At 33.6% G+C, this 15029-nt stretch overlaps 1 protein-coding gene across 1 annotated transcript in view; it reads right to left on the reverse strand.

Annotated features, from left to right (window-relative positions):
• Positions 1-5979: 5979 nt before the first annotated feature.
• DCK (deoxycytidine kinase) overlaps positions 5980-15029 on the reverse strand; it is a 33182-nt gene continuing 24132 nt past the window's right edge. Inside the window, exons 3-7 of the mRNA XM_015081901.3 lie at positions 14450-14643; positions 12899-13046; positions 11380-11495; positions 10508-10598; positions 5980-8253 (exon numbers count right to left, since the gene is read on the reverse strand). Coding sequence (XP_014937387.2) covers positions 8227-8253; positions 10508-10598; positions 11380-11495; positions 12899-13046; positions 14450-14643 — 576 coding nt within the window. The 3' untranslated portion in view covers positions 5980-8226. The remainder of the gene's footprint in view (positions 8254-10507; positions 10599-11379; positions 11496-12898; positions 13047-14449; positions 14644-15029) is intronic.

A 15029-nucleotide genomic window follows, 5' to 3' on the forward strand; every position in this document is an offset into this window, starting at 1 on the left:
TCAAAACATTTGAATTAGTTAAAAACATACAAATTTGCTTTACATATATTTCATAGACTGAAAAAGGAAAGAGATCTAAGTGTCTTACTATTACCTTCTTTTATGGCTCAAAGAGGCTTTTTCCCAGTTTTACCAGCCTTTTAATTCACTAAACTGTCACTAAATGATTTATGGTCATGAAAAAAAAAAAAAAAAAAAAAACTATATAGTCACAGAAAAGATCCTGAATCACATTTTTGAAATCTATGACTCAGACTCTAAACTCAGATCCAAGAGTGTTTTGAATAATGGCAGAATCTTTGAAATAAATAGTCTCTCAAGGTAACTATTCTGAAGAGGACAATACTCTGTTGCCTGTTTAAGGTCAAATCTGTTAGAAGCTGGTTACCATACTCAACAGATTTATTTCATTCACTAATTCAGCAACCAGTTCATGTCAGCCATTAGCAAAATAATAACTTATGCCCATAGTGGCTATTCTGTTCCTGAGCCAGATTTGCTAACTAGTATTCTAAGCACTGTATAACATAACAAGATAGCATTGCTGTACCAAGTGGAGCATTAATTGTTTTATAACATTAGCCAATTTCCTAATTTACTCTTTTAACATAAAGTGATTCCATTCTAGCTGACCGTAACAGCAAGGACAAAATGACAGTTTTAGGAGATGCTTTACCTTTGAATGAAACTTAATTAGTTTTGAACAAGGGATGACAGTAAAAACAGTGCATACGTACGTATATATATTCAACACCGCCAAAGCACCCTCACTACCAACATTTTGAAGTGATGCCAATTAACATTTAAAGGTGTTATGTCTCAGAAGATGGGTCAAAGATCAGGTTTCGACTACTTCTGTTACCCAATCACTTTCTTGACAGTAGTTTTGTTAAGAAAATCTTTTTTCTTGAAAAAATAATCATCTTATCTAAGCTTCGTGTAGTTCCACAGAATAGTAAAAATAAATGTAAGCTTCTTTGTATACACAATTGCTAAATAAATGGTAAACAATTTTGCAGGTCAGCCCTTAATATGACGTCTAATTAGTAAATATTAGAATATTAAATTCCCTGTCAACCTGTTAAGCATAATTATCTAACCATAAAAAACAATTGGTATTCCTCAATCGAATACTTGGAGAAGCAGCTGGAAGCTGTATAGCGGACTTTCTTAGAGTAAAATATTTCTAAAAGCATTGCCTTTTGATTGCCTATATTTAATCTAGCAGCTCATTTTCTTTCCCCAACCCCCCTGTAATTGAACATGTAAAATCTCACTCAATGAAGCATTTATTAATCAATTAATGCTTTTCTCTGGCAATAGAAAAGACCTCTCATGAGCTCCTATCTTATTCCAACCACTCACCATAAAAATAATTTTGCTTGGATTACAGCCAGAGCAGAGGTAATAATCGAGTATATAATGACCTCATGTGGCAAATGACGATAACTACTGATTTAACTATGAAATAATTATGGGCTTAAACTACTTTTGCTATAGAATTTTCAATTTTCAAATTGTTATTTGAAATGGGCATTAAATACTGCCTAGAATTAAGGAAGAAAAGAAAAATGACCTTATATACAAAGAGCAGAAGTTTAAAAAAAAAAAAAAGGAGAGGTAAAAATAGAGTCACTATTGACTAAAATAAAATGAACCTACATGGTAGAGTCAAAATATTTGGGTCTTTGTTTCAGCTTTAATTTTTGTGGGATCTTGAGAAATCCCTTAGCCTTTCACATCTGTGAAATAGTGGTAAATTCTGTCTACTACAAACTTGTAAGGCTAAAAGATGGTTATATGAAAGGATTTGATAATATCTTGTATTCATATGGTGCTTTTATCTTACTTATGGTACTTACTATTCTACATATAAAAGATTTTTAAGCTCATCTGAAAACTAAACCAAAAACGAAAGTACTGTTACCTAGTTTTACTTCTAATTGTCACCTCTTATTCTAGTGCAGTGGACATTGATTGGTGTAGTACTTATCATATTCTATGCACAGAACTAATATTAAATAAATTCAAGGAATAGCCATATTGCTAATAACTTCCTTGAGAATGGTCTTAATTCTTAAAAATAAAAAATGCTTCAATATTTATCAATTTAAAATTTGCCAAAGCAGAATTTGGTGTTATTTTGTGAAATCTGAACCAAATCCACATCCTCTTTGATGGAATATGTTCTGAGAACATCGATATCACATTAAGAATTTATAACTCAATAAACATACAATTATAGAGCTGCAGTCACAATAATCTAAAAAATGGTGGGAGAAAGGGAGTAGGTAAAACTTATTCAAATTCAAATTACATACCTATCCTTCACTTATGTCTTTATTCCTGAAAGCACCTAAGTAAAAAGCTTTAAATGAAAACTTTTCCCATTAATTTTAATAGGACCCATTATATTATATACCAAGATACCAAAAAAGCATCGATGAAAAATAACAAGTTTATAAGCAATAAGTAAATGGACTGTACATAAAATATATTGTAAAAACGGTTTATTATACATGCCAGGTAGAAAATTTGATAGTGGGGGGTGGTTAGTAGAGAAGAATAAAGGAATCATTCTTTGGAATCTAAATTATACTTTCTGTACCATTTCCCTCCACCAATTTTCCACACTTTTGGGGACTAATTTAATGGTTATCTTGCATTCAAACTGCACTTAAAATTAAGTTATAACAACAACAACAACAACAAAAACACCCTTCAGGGAACTTCAAAACACATGCAAATACCATCTGAACATAACAGAGTCTGACAAGATGCAACCTCTTCATTCTTCTCCTTTGACATGCTTATACAGAGCAAAATAACCTGACACATAATTCACATGTATTCAAAGTGATAATCTCTGTATAGAAAGTGTTAAGTAAATTAGTATGTTTTTGTCTGAGACAGGAATGTTTAAATATTGATTTTTATTGCATACTTGTTTAGTGTGTTTTGGAGTATGAGTTTGAGTAGGGCAAGTCTTAGCACCCAAAGAGAAAAAAGAGTGATTCTCTATAACATGACATAACTTTCCAAGAGATATTATGGCAAAAAGTTATTAACTGAACAGTTCTTGTGTGGCGGGGGGGGGGGGGGGGGGGGGGGAGTGGAGACTGTATTTGGCATTACTAATCTCAGTACTTTTTATAATTAATGACAATATTCCAAGGAACTACACAGAATAAGGAAGAACTTAATTATATCAACCTTGCCTTCATTTCTCAATATTAAACTATCTAACTGAAGATGAGAAAAAATTTCATTGTAGAAATAAATACTTGAAAGAAAAAAAACCTTATTAGGGTTAGCCTTAAAAAGCCTCCAAAGTATTATTAAACCTAAGTAGCTCAGGCCTCTAGGAAACACAAAATTATATAACTTCAAGACTTACTATAAAGCTAATCGAAACAGTATGGTATTGGGAAAAGAACAAATAGATCAATGTATACACAGTCAAGTGATCTTCAACAAAGGAGCAAAGGCAATATGATGAAGCAAAGATTATCTTTTCAACAAATGATGTTGGAACAACTGGACATCCACATACAAAAAAAAAAAAGAAAAAAGGAATCTAGACTCTGACCGTACACCCTTCACTAAAATTAACTCAAAATGGATCACAGACCGAAATGTAAAATGCATAGTTCTAAAACTCATAGAAGATAACACAAGAGAAACCCTAAATGACCTTGGGCATGGCAATGACTATTTAGAAGCAATACAAGATATAATCCATAAAAGGGGTGCCTCGTGGCTCAGTGGGTTAAGCATCTGACTCTTAGTTTTGGCTCAGGTCATGATCTCACGGTTCTTGAGTTCAAGCCCCCCATCAGGCTCTGCGCTGACAGTGTGGAGCCTGCTTGGGATTATCTCTCCCTCTCTCTGCCCTTCCTCTGCTCACACTGTCACCGTCTCTCTCAAAATAAAAAAGATATATTTTTTTAAAAAACTTAAAAAAGAAAAGAAAAATAATAATCTTTAGGAGAAATAATAAGCTGGACTTCATTAAAATTAAAAATTTCTGCTCTGTGAAAAACAATGTCAAGAGAGTAAGCTAAATCACAGACTGGGAGAAAATATTTGCAAAAGGCACATTTGATAAAGAAGTGTTATCAATAGTATACAAAGAACTCTTAAAACTCAATAAGAAAATGAACCCAATTAAAAATGGGCAAAAGACCTTAACAGACATCTCACCAAAGATATACAGATGGCAAATAAACATATGAAAAGATGGTTAACATCATGTCATAATGACATTGCAAATTAAAACAAGATATAACCATATACCTATTAGAATGGCAAAAATCCAAACCACTGACAACACCAAGTACTGACAGGGTTGTGAGACAATAGGAGATCACATTCATTACTGGTAGGACAGCAAAATGATACAACTATTTTGGTGGACAGTTACCAAGTTTCTTAAAAACCTAAACATACTCTTACCATACAATCCAGCAACTGCACTGGTTGGTATTTACCCAAGTGAACTGAAAACCTATGTCCATACAAAAATCTACACACAGGGGCACCTAGGTGGCTTAGTCGGTTAAGCCTCTGACTCCGGCTCAGGTCATGATCTCGCGGTTTGTGGATTTGAGCCCCGCGTTGGGCTCTGAGCTAACAGCTGGAGCCTGGAGCCTGCTTCAGATTCTGTATCTCCTCTCTCTGACCCTTCCTTGCTTGCACTCCGTCTCTCAAAAATAAATACACATTTTAAAAAATCTACACACAGATGTCTGTAGCAGCTTTATTCATAACTGCCAAAACTTGGAAGCAACCAAAATGTCTGTCAGCAGGAGAGTGGATAAACTATGGTACATTGAGACAGTGGATTATTCAGTGCACCCACCTCCAAAAAAAACCCCCCAAAACAAGCTATATGAAGGCATGGAAAGAAGCCATGGAGGAAACTAAAGGCAAATTGCTAAGTAAAAGAAGCCAATCTGAAAAGGCTACATACTGAATACTTCCAATCATATGACCTTCTCAAAAAGGCAAAACAATGGAGACAAAAAGATTAGTAGTAGCCAGAGGTTGGATGGGGGTGATGAACAGAGCACAGATTTTTGGGGGCAGTAAAACTATTTTTGTATGATACTACAGTGGTGAATATATGTCATTATTCATTTGTCAAAACATACAAATGTACAAAACTGAGTAAACCTGAATGTAAACAATGGACTTTGAGTGATAATGTGTCAATGTAAGTTCATTGATTAAAACAAATGTACCACTCTGGTGGGGGATGTTGATAGTGGAAAAGGCTGTACAAATATGGGAGCAATGACTATACGGGAACTCTACTTTATACTTAATTTTCTTGTGAACCTAAAACTGCTCTAACAAATAAAGTCTATTAAAAAGTTAAAAAAAAAAAAAAAAGGATAAGACTGGTAAAATCCAAAGTCTGTAGTCTAATTTAGCATTTTCTGGAGGTAATAAAATTTGTATCTCTATATAAAAAAATGCTTTGGGATGATTTGTCCCTTAAAATATGACAGACCTATTTTCTAGGGGGCTCAGTATACAGTGCTTAAAGTTTCAGACACAGATGAGAATATCCTGAATGAGGGAATGTCTTGTACAATTAAAATTACCTTCTTAGAAGAGTAAAGTATAAAAAGTAGTACATGCACTCTGATGAAACATGAAATGAAACGGGAAATAGGATCCAAGAGATAATACAGACCACTAGGCTCAACACTCTTGTACCCACTCAATGGCACAGCTTTTATTTTGAATCATAACAAATAAATTTTTTAAGCTTTTTTTTTTCAATTCTACAGATATAAAGTCATTAAGTTAAACATTTCTAGAGGTTACTAAAAATCTCTAAATTATGTCTAAAGCAGAACAATGTAATATATATAAACCTTTGTTACCTTTTTATATTCATAATATTTTCTTCAAAAGTAGAATTTTTAAAAGATGTAATCATTTCAATGAGTATAGCTCCATCACAGTTCATGAGATTATATTTATTTATTATGCTAATATTTAAACAAATTCATTTGTATCAAACACAAACAAAAAATACCCATACAATATCATGAGACAGTTTCAATATTCATGAAGAATATAGGATTTGAAATAAAGTCTCCCTTACAAAGATCAGTGCATCTAGACTGTTTAACCTACAAAATCATCATCTTAGACTATCAAAAAAACCAAAACAAAACAAAAATGACATTTTAAAAAGGAAAATGATAGTTTCAAAGGCAAAGTGTCTCTTCCACTCATTTCAAAAACAGAACTTTTCTAAAATCTAACTAGAAAGGTTAAAAACATAGAAAAAACACTGCACCTTAACTGAACAAACTTGAAAAAACATTTTATCTCTAGACCTAAAATGAAACCATGCAGATTTTTAAAAATTACAACTATTCTACCTCCTTGTCTTCCTAATGTCTTTCCTAATATATATTTAACAAAAATGATAATGCTTTCAAAATATAGAACATATAAAGCAAGACCATTATTATCAGGAATTTAAAGGAAGAGAAAAAAAATCTAAGTTATAACCCTACAGAGAAGCACAGCAAACTGAAGTAAAGAATGATCATGATGTTCTCAAAGCAGAAATGTTGTGACTTTCATTTAAACTTTAAAAGAGCAGGCTGCTGGGGTACCTGGCTAGATCATTTGGAAGAGCATGCAAGTCTCGATCTTGGGGTCGTGAGTTTGAGATGAATGTTGGGTATAGAGATTACTAGAAAAAAATAAATAAAAACTTAAAAAAAATAAATAAAATAAAACAGTAGGCTACCTAATTAATCCAGACAGTAAAGAAAGCAGGATAGGGCAAGAAGTAAGAGCTGGACAAAAGAGGGGCACCTGGGTGGCTGCTGGTTGAGCATCCTATTCTTGATTTAGGTTAACATTATGATTTCAGGGTTCATGAGATCGAGATCCACATGGGACTCTGGGCTGACAGTATGGAGTCTGCTTGGGATTCTCTTTCTCTCCCTCTGTCTCTGCCCCTTCACTGCTCATACTTATACTAGCTTTCTCTCTCTCAAAATAAACACTGGGGGGAAAAAACCCCTACCATGTGACAAGCTATTTTCTAAAAAAAAAAAAAAGAGCTGGACAAAAGAGACTACACCGCTAAGAAGATAATCTACCTTGTGTCTCTTTTGACTTCTTACCACATGTAAAGGTAAAGAAAAACTACTCATTCCCAGTACAGGGTCAATAAAAAATAAAATGGAAAAACATCCCTTGCTATGTTCCACTAACGTTTTACCTATGAAAATGGGAAGAAATTTAGGGAAAACTATACTTTCACCTCAAATAGGTTAAAGACAGTTATATTTTAAACCAATATTTTAACTATAAGACTAATATCCCATTCTAAAAAGAATGGTCTGAGAAGACAGAAAGTAGGTAGCTACTAAGCTCCATATAAATTGAACCTTTATACTCATTTATCTTTTAATTACAGAAACATTTTAAGTTATCATTTCCTCTTTAATCCTCTAAAATCCCATGCAAAAAGATGAATGAAGCCTCACCCATACCACAGATTTAGAAATAAAAGCAGAAAAAAGATTAAATGACTTATAAGCTAGGCTTTGCCTTTACAAAATGGGAACAAAGTCTGACCTGCTCCTTTGTTAATGTGTTAGAGGCCCATTAATAAATATCAATGACGTGATTAAATACTAAGGTGGTGTTATCTTCCACATAAATTAAAAGGAAGGGAACACATGTGATCAAAAGTATTTAAAACTTCATAATCCTTTTTTAGGGATTCTTTAAATTCCACTTTTCACCTTTAAAGGTACACTGATTTACACAGGATACCTTACCATTTACTATGTAACATTAAAGTTCCCAGTTAAGAAACTTGTCACCAGTGAAATAAGAAGCACCAGGAAAAGAAAAAAAAAAAAAAGCCAACCTGCTGAAGGAAAGGTAGAAGGAGGCTGGATCCTTTATGATGTAATTTAGCCAGCACTTACTCTGGAAACATCTACCTTCAGACTTTCTGTCATGAGAGATAATTAAATGTCTTTATTTTTGTAAAGCGAAAAAGAAAAGAAACTGCTTGTAAGCTTTTATATAGAATTCATCAAAACAATTATTTTTTTCTTGAAACAAAAAATGGTAAAAAACCTGGGTTTTCTAGAGACTTGTATGAATATGGAACGACGAAGATACACAAAGCTGAAGCATCTGGAATCATTTGGCTGCCTGTAGTCTTCAGCAAAATCACAAAGTGCTCAAAAATTCTTTGACCTGAAGGGAGGAAATAAATATTAGTATAATTCCTTGACAAATTTGAAATATCTAACATTCATCCCTATTTTTTTTTTAAATTTTTTTTTCTACGTTTATTTATTTTTGGGACAGAGAGAGACAGAGCATGAACAGGGGAGGGGCAGAGAGAGAGGGAGACACAGAATCGGAAACAGGCTCCAGGCTCTGAGCCATCAGCCCAGAGCCTGAGGCGGGGCTCGAACTCACGGACCTCGAGATCGTGACCTGACTGAAGTCGGACGCCTAACCGACTGCGCCACCCAGGCGCCCCTCATCCCTATTTTATAGTACATAACAGTTGAAGACCCCAACTGTATAAGTAACTCTATCACAAAGATACAGCATTTATTTTCAAAGAAATATTACTAAATACTTCAGTAGTAAAAGATAAATGACTTAAAATGTCATTACAGGAGTTATTTATATCGAAGATTAATATAATTCTTTAACAGCCATAACACAAATTTCATAATCTCCTTATAATAACATAGACCAATGACGTGCAGCTTTAGCACCAAAAAATATTAGTAATCGTGATGGTTTAAACAACTCTGAAAGGTCCAGACATGCAAAATTTGTAATTTTTCTAAAGCACAAATTTGAATCAGATTTACAATCTGTAATGTTAACATGTACGGAAGGGTCATGTACATTGTGAATGTAACCAACTGCCCAACATCACAATGCAACAAGATTCTGTTCTCTACAAATTCTAGATGACACAGTAATTCTTCTGAAGAAACAAAGATTCTGCCTTAAACACTGTGGAAAATATAGAACTGTCGAATCAATATGTTGTAAACCTGAAACTATATATAACATACTATGTCAGTTATGTATTTCAATAAGGAAAAAGAGAAAGGCAACTACTAGCATTATTAATGAAAGTAAAAGTAAACAGTAACATTTAAAAGTGATTCTTAGTCAAAACACAAAAGTGTTAGATAAAGCTGTCCTATAGATCCACTCTGAAGGCAATGGCCGATTTAATTTTCATCTATTTTAATAGTATCATAAATGAATTGTATCCTATATTTTTAACATCATTAATGGTATAAAGAGGTCATTTGAATTTTCCAAATATGCTTTACTTTATATCATGGGAAAAGCAACTATATGCTACAGAGTAGTTAAATAATAAATGTTGACATTTTCAAAATTCTTGAGATATAGCCTTTATGAATGTCAGGTTCCTGTTAAAGTAAATATATATTTTGTGAAGGAGAAAAAAAATCAAATTTCTCTCAAAACTAAACAAAGTAGAGGCGCCTGGGTGGCTCAGTCGGTTAAGCACCCAACTTCAGCTCAGGTCATGATCTCACAGTCCGTGAGTTCAAGCCCTGCATTGGGCTCTATGCTGACAGCTCGGAGCCTGAAGCCTGCTTCAGATTCTATGTCTCCCTCTCTCTGACCCTTCCCCGTTCATGCTCTGTCTCTCTCTGTCTCAAAAATAAATAAACATTAAAAAATAAATAAGTAAATAAATAAACAAAGCAAAAAACTGGCTTCTTTAGACCTTGGATCATCACCAAGTTAATTAACATGGATAATGGGATCTTTATTATATGATTCCCATTATTATTCTCTCTCAAGTGTACATCAATAGGTTTTCTCCCACTCCCTTTATCATTACAAGCAACACTCATTAATAGAATATAGTCAACTCCCAAATATGTGGAGGATAGATTAACTATGAATACAACAATGATTCAATGATCAGGCATGCCAATTTATCACTGACAAGGTCCCACATAAAAGTCAAAACTAAAAATTCTTTAATCTCAAGACTTGAGCTAATATAAAAATGGACAAAATCCATATCCTACAACTTCAAGTATCTTCCATACTGAATTTAGTTGAAAAAGATAAATTTTATTTCACAAGTAGTTTGTTATGAAAGTACCTAAAGACTGGTGATACAGAGAAGAGGAGAAGAAAAGGAAACAAAGCAGAGAAGCGGATGAGCAAGAGCTTTTGTTAATGTGATCATCCCTGTCTTAGAGATAAAGGGACCAAAGGATAAAAGAATCTCCTTATTTTAGCCAAGGTCACAAAGCTAGAATTTGACGTTAGGATTAGAGTCTAAAGTCTAAATCCATCTGAAGCTCTTAACTGTCTCTTACTGTAACGTTACATATTCTTTTCTGTTAGAAAGTTGTTTTCTCACAAGTTACAACACTTTTCTAGACAAGACAAAACAAATGTTAGTGTTAGAGTCTTTGTACAAATCTACCTTTTCAACTAGACTGTCGTGTTTGTCTTTAAAGTCTTCATTAATATCCAGTGTTAAGATGGGGATTTCTTGTAGAAAATCAAAGTCGGTTCTGTTTTTTAAAAAAAGAGAGATGAACAAAATAATTAGAAAAAACAATAAATAAAAGAGAAACACTAAAAACTCTTATACCATCTCTGGAAAATCAAAATGTTGTCAGTCATTTTATATTAAAATCATCCTGTCAGTAATTTATCTGGTAGCCCCTTCTTTTTCACCTTGATTTACTACTAAATAATAATATTAATAATATCTAAAAATCTCAGGTATAAAATATATAAAGCTAGGGCTTGTGACATGTAATTCTTCTCAAAAACTAAAATCATACCATAACGTAGGAATGTTTGCATTTTAAAGATGAGAAAACTAAAGCCCAGGGAGGTCAGTCTGGGGCTCAGAGACTGCCTAAGGTTGCACACTAGTAAGTCTGGATTTGAACCAAGATCTGACTAAGGACAATGAAGTACATGCTCTTAACAACTGTGCTATACTACTACCTAAGCCTTGATCTAAAAAATAAATTTAAAGTATCTTATCTTAAATTCTCTCTGAAAGACAGTACCTAAATAATACACACAGATATATTCCTACTTTACCACTTCAATTCCATATATTATGCTGTCAATAACACTGGGGGAGATTAACTACAAAAACTTTAAGGAAACAGGATCTCATTACAATAAAAAGAATCAAAATTCACACCTAATTCTGGGAGATCCTAAAATACTAACTTAAAAGAAAAAGGGCTAAAAATGAAAACTTGTACATGTTTTAGATTAAGACTTGTTAAAGATCTTTGAAATGGATAGTAAGTGAGAATAAGGAGGTCTTACTTCAGGGTTCTATGCAGGAGCCAGCTCTCATGCTTATCGTGAAGCTTCTCTAAATACTCAAGAGGAATGCCTTGTTCTTCATTTCTTCCCCGTAAATACATTCTATTCAAGCATTTCTAAAAGCAAGCAATAAGAAAGGGGTGGGGGGGGGGGCAAAGAACAATTATTCTTGTCTGCTGTCATTAAAAGTTTTCTTCTCTAGTGTCTCTTTAGCTATGCTAGCCAGCATCTCCATTTATTCCTTCTAGAAAGTTGAAATACTTCATTTTTCCCCTCCTTGTGCTTTTCAATCATTTGGTGGCTATAAACCAAGTAGTACGATTAGAACAAGTCTATAAACTTATGGGATCCATACTTGAAAAATACTGTATAAAATAAGTTTGGTAAAAAGTTCAATATATAAAATGTGTTCAAAATCTATTATAAATGCTCTTTTCAAGTACTTAGATGATCTTCCAATCAAAAGAGTATAAATAACACTGATGAAAACAGCTTTGTGTTAGACTTTAAGACATTGACTATATCTTATAGTATTCTTTATGTTCTTCAACATTTGCGCTTGCTATATTCGTAACTAAAAACAAAAAAAATTCTTTTCAAAAATAAAAGTGAATTTCAAAATTACTGCTAAATTCTGGCTTTCTTGAATTTAAAAAGAACAAAATCATCACTTGGAATCAGAAACCTAGTTTCTTTGAAAATTCCGATTCAATAGCCACACAGTATCCTTTCAGACTAGAAGTCATGAAATTTATATTCATCAGAGCCTACTTTGTGGCTTAGGGAAGACACAGGAATAAAAAACAGCAAAACTGAAATGCAAGCACCAAAACCAGAAATGTGTTAATAAACGTAAGCTCTTATTTAGGTTAGCTTTATGAAGGGCATCCACTTAGTCTTCCTGGACTCATGACATAATTTCATATAAAAACAAGAATAGCTATATTACAAACTATCATGAAAGGCACATTTTCAAGTAAGCTCCCTTAAGTGAAAATGGCAATGGTCCTCTAAGTCTCTTCTCACTTGAAGCTGCTACTACCTACCCATTCCAAGCCATGAACTATAAAGGATTTCTTAAAATGGACCTCCATCAACTTTGTTAATTCATTCACAAATATTTACTGAGCTCCCACTATGTACCCAGGCATTGGAAATTCAGTAGTAATTAAACACTCAAAGTTTCACACCAAGAAGCCTAAACTCTAGCAGTTACTTGAGCAAAATTTTTAATCTAGCTGTGATAGATAAGAGACCTTCCAAAAGTCAGGAAGGAATAAAGAAGAAAATGGAGAAAGCACAGAGAAAAGGGCCTAAAAGAGCAACTTGCCAATGTGGGCTTCTACTTTGCTGAGGAAAAGAGAATGCCTCTCTCTACAATTATGAATTTCTAATTTGCATGTGGGGAGTAGAGCAGGGAGTGGAGCTAAACTAAATTGCCTTCACTGCATACCACTAAAAGGACTTCTACATATTACTTTTTAAATTGTCAATGGAGTAAACAAATTTTAAGTCTCACCTCTGGTGTGGCTCGAAGATAAATGATTCCATCCAGTTCAAGGCTTTGACCAAACTGGTGATTCATCCAGTCATGCCAGTCTTGATAAATTGTCCACTCTGTTTCATTCATGCAGTCAGATTCATACAAATTAGATGCAAAAACATACCTGAAAGACAGTCTACATCAACACATAATTCCTTTCCAAAAAACACAAAGAAATAGAAAGGAGATCTACTAACTGGACATGGAACATTCTCCCAAAATCCATGGCAAATAATAACTTAGCAGGAAAAAAAAATAGAATATCTCCAACTATAAGAAATATGTTCTTGGACAGCAGTTCTCAAAAATATAGTGTAAGAATGCCTGGTAGTCCCCAAGACCTTTCCAGAAGTTCTGTGAGAGGCCAGATTACTTTATACACTAGACTTCAACCAAAAGAACATAGTATACAGATAGAGAAGGCTTTAATGAGAATCTAGCTGTCTTTTATTAAGTTAGATATTAAAGAGATTTGTAAAAATGTAAAACAATCCTCTTCTATCTAATGTTTTTGTTTTGAAAAATACAATTTTACAAGTATATTATTTACACTAATACATAATGGGCTTAGTATTACTAATTTTAAATAAATAAGTGTCCTTTATGTTTCTCAACATTAATTTCTAATAACATAAATATCAATAAGATACAAAGCTCCTTTGGCTCTTTAATAATTATTAAGAATAGAAAGGGACCCTGGGGTGCCTGGGTGGTTCAGTCGGTTAAGTGTCCAACTCTTGATTTTGGCTCAGGTTGTGACCTCATGGTTAGTGAATGTGAGCCCAGTGTAGCCTGCTTGAGATTCCCTCTCTCCCTCTCTCTCTGTCCCTCCCCCACTTCTCCCCTCCTGTGTGCTCACGTGTGGGCGCACTCTCCCTCTCTCAAAAATAAATAAATAAACTTAGAAAGAAAGAAAGAAAGAAAGAAAGAAAGAAAGAAAGAAAGAAAGAAAGAAAGAAAAGAAAGAAAGAGAAAAAAAAAGAAACAGAAGGAGGGAGGGAGGGAGGGAGGGAGGGAGGAAGAAAGAAAGAAAAAGAAAGAAAGAAAGAAAGAAAGAAAGAAAGAAAGAAAGAAAGAAAGAAAGAAAGAAAGAAAGAAAATGGAAAGGGGTCCAGAGACCAAAAGTTTGAGAACCGTTGTTCTTAGCCAACACTCTAGCTTAAAAGAATCTTTGCATAAACAAGGTAACTCTAAGGCTCCCTTAGAGATTTTTGATCTGGCTCAAGATGCAGTCTAGAATATAGATCCAGATTTAATCAGAGTAGATGAGAATTTTAAGAGCATTAGAGGAAAAAAACCTTCTCTGCAAATTTGAATGAAATGGCTATCATATTCCCTAAAGCTTCCATGGAAGCTAGCAATTCTTAATACTAGTACTTCCCTAATGTCATGATTACCAAATTGCTGAAGGTAATTTTTCTCCTCAACACAGCCTCTCTTATTACTTTGATTACCAGGAAACAGGAAAAAAAAAGTCAATTCCAAGCCACGATTCCAAAATGATAAGTGCAAGTTATTTATATATACCTGTCACTATATATAGATCGTTCAAAAAATAATACAGGTTTCTCTGCATCTTTGAGCTTGCCATTGAGACAGGCAAGCTGGGCTCGTATTCGACTGAGGCAGGCATATGACTGGAAGGTAAAAGACCATCGTTCAGGTTTCTCATACATCATTTGAAGAACATTCCCACCACTTTTCTGAGACGGTGTCAGTTCCTATTTTGAATGTGAAAAAAGAAACAAAAAACAAAATTAATGATCAATAGAGCTATTTAAATTTTTTAAAAAGCTCAAAAAGAGAAGTTAGATAAATAAATGCATCATGATTAGCAAAACCAAGATGATTAAGTCCTCTTCCTCCTACTCTTTCCCATTTTATTTTTCAGTTTGCCTGAGGTCTAGAAGGCTAGCTTAACAATCAGTTCTTTAGAGCTCTTCCACAAGAAGTCACAAACTAATGGCTTATGGAAGAAAATATTTGTTTGGTCCAAATGGGACTTTTAAAAAATCTGAATTAGTTGTCAATATTTAAAACCTAAATATAAGTTCACATAATATATCTGGATTTGTGACTTCTTTTTAAAAATGTGAAAACCACCAAC

The sequence above is a fragment of the Acinonyx jubatus genome, chromosome B1 (assembly GCF_027475565.1).
Source record: "Acinonyx jubatus isolate Ajub_Pintada_27869175 chromosome B1, VMU_Ajub_asm_v1.0, whole genome shotgun sequence".
Lineage (NCBI taxonomy): Eukaryota > Metazoa > Chordata > Mammalia > Carnivora > Felidae > Acinonyx > Acinonyx jubatus.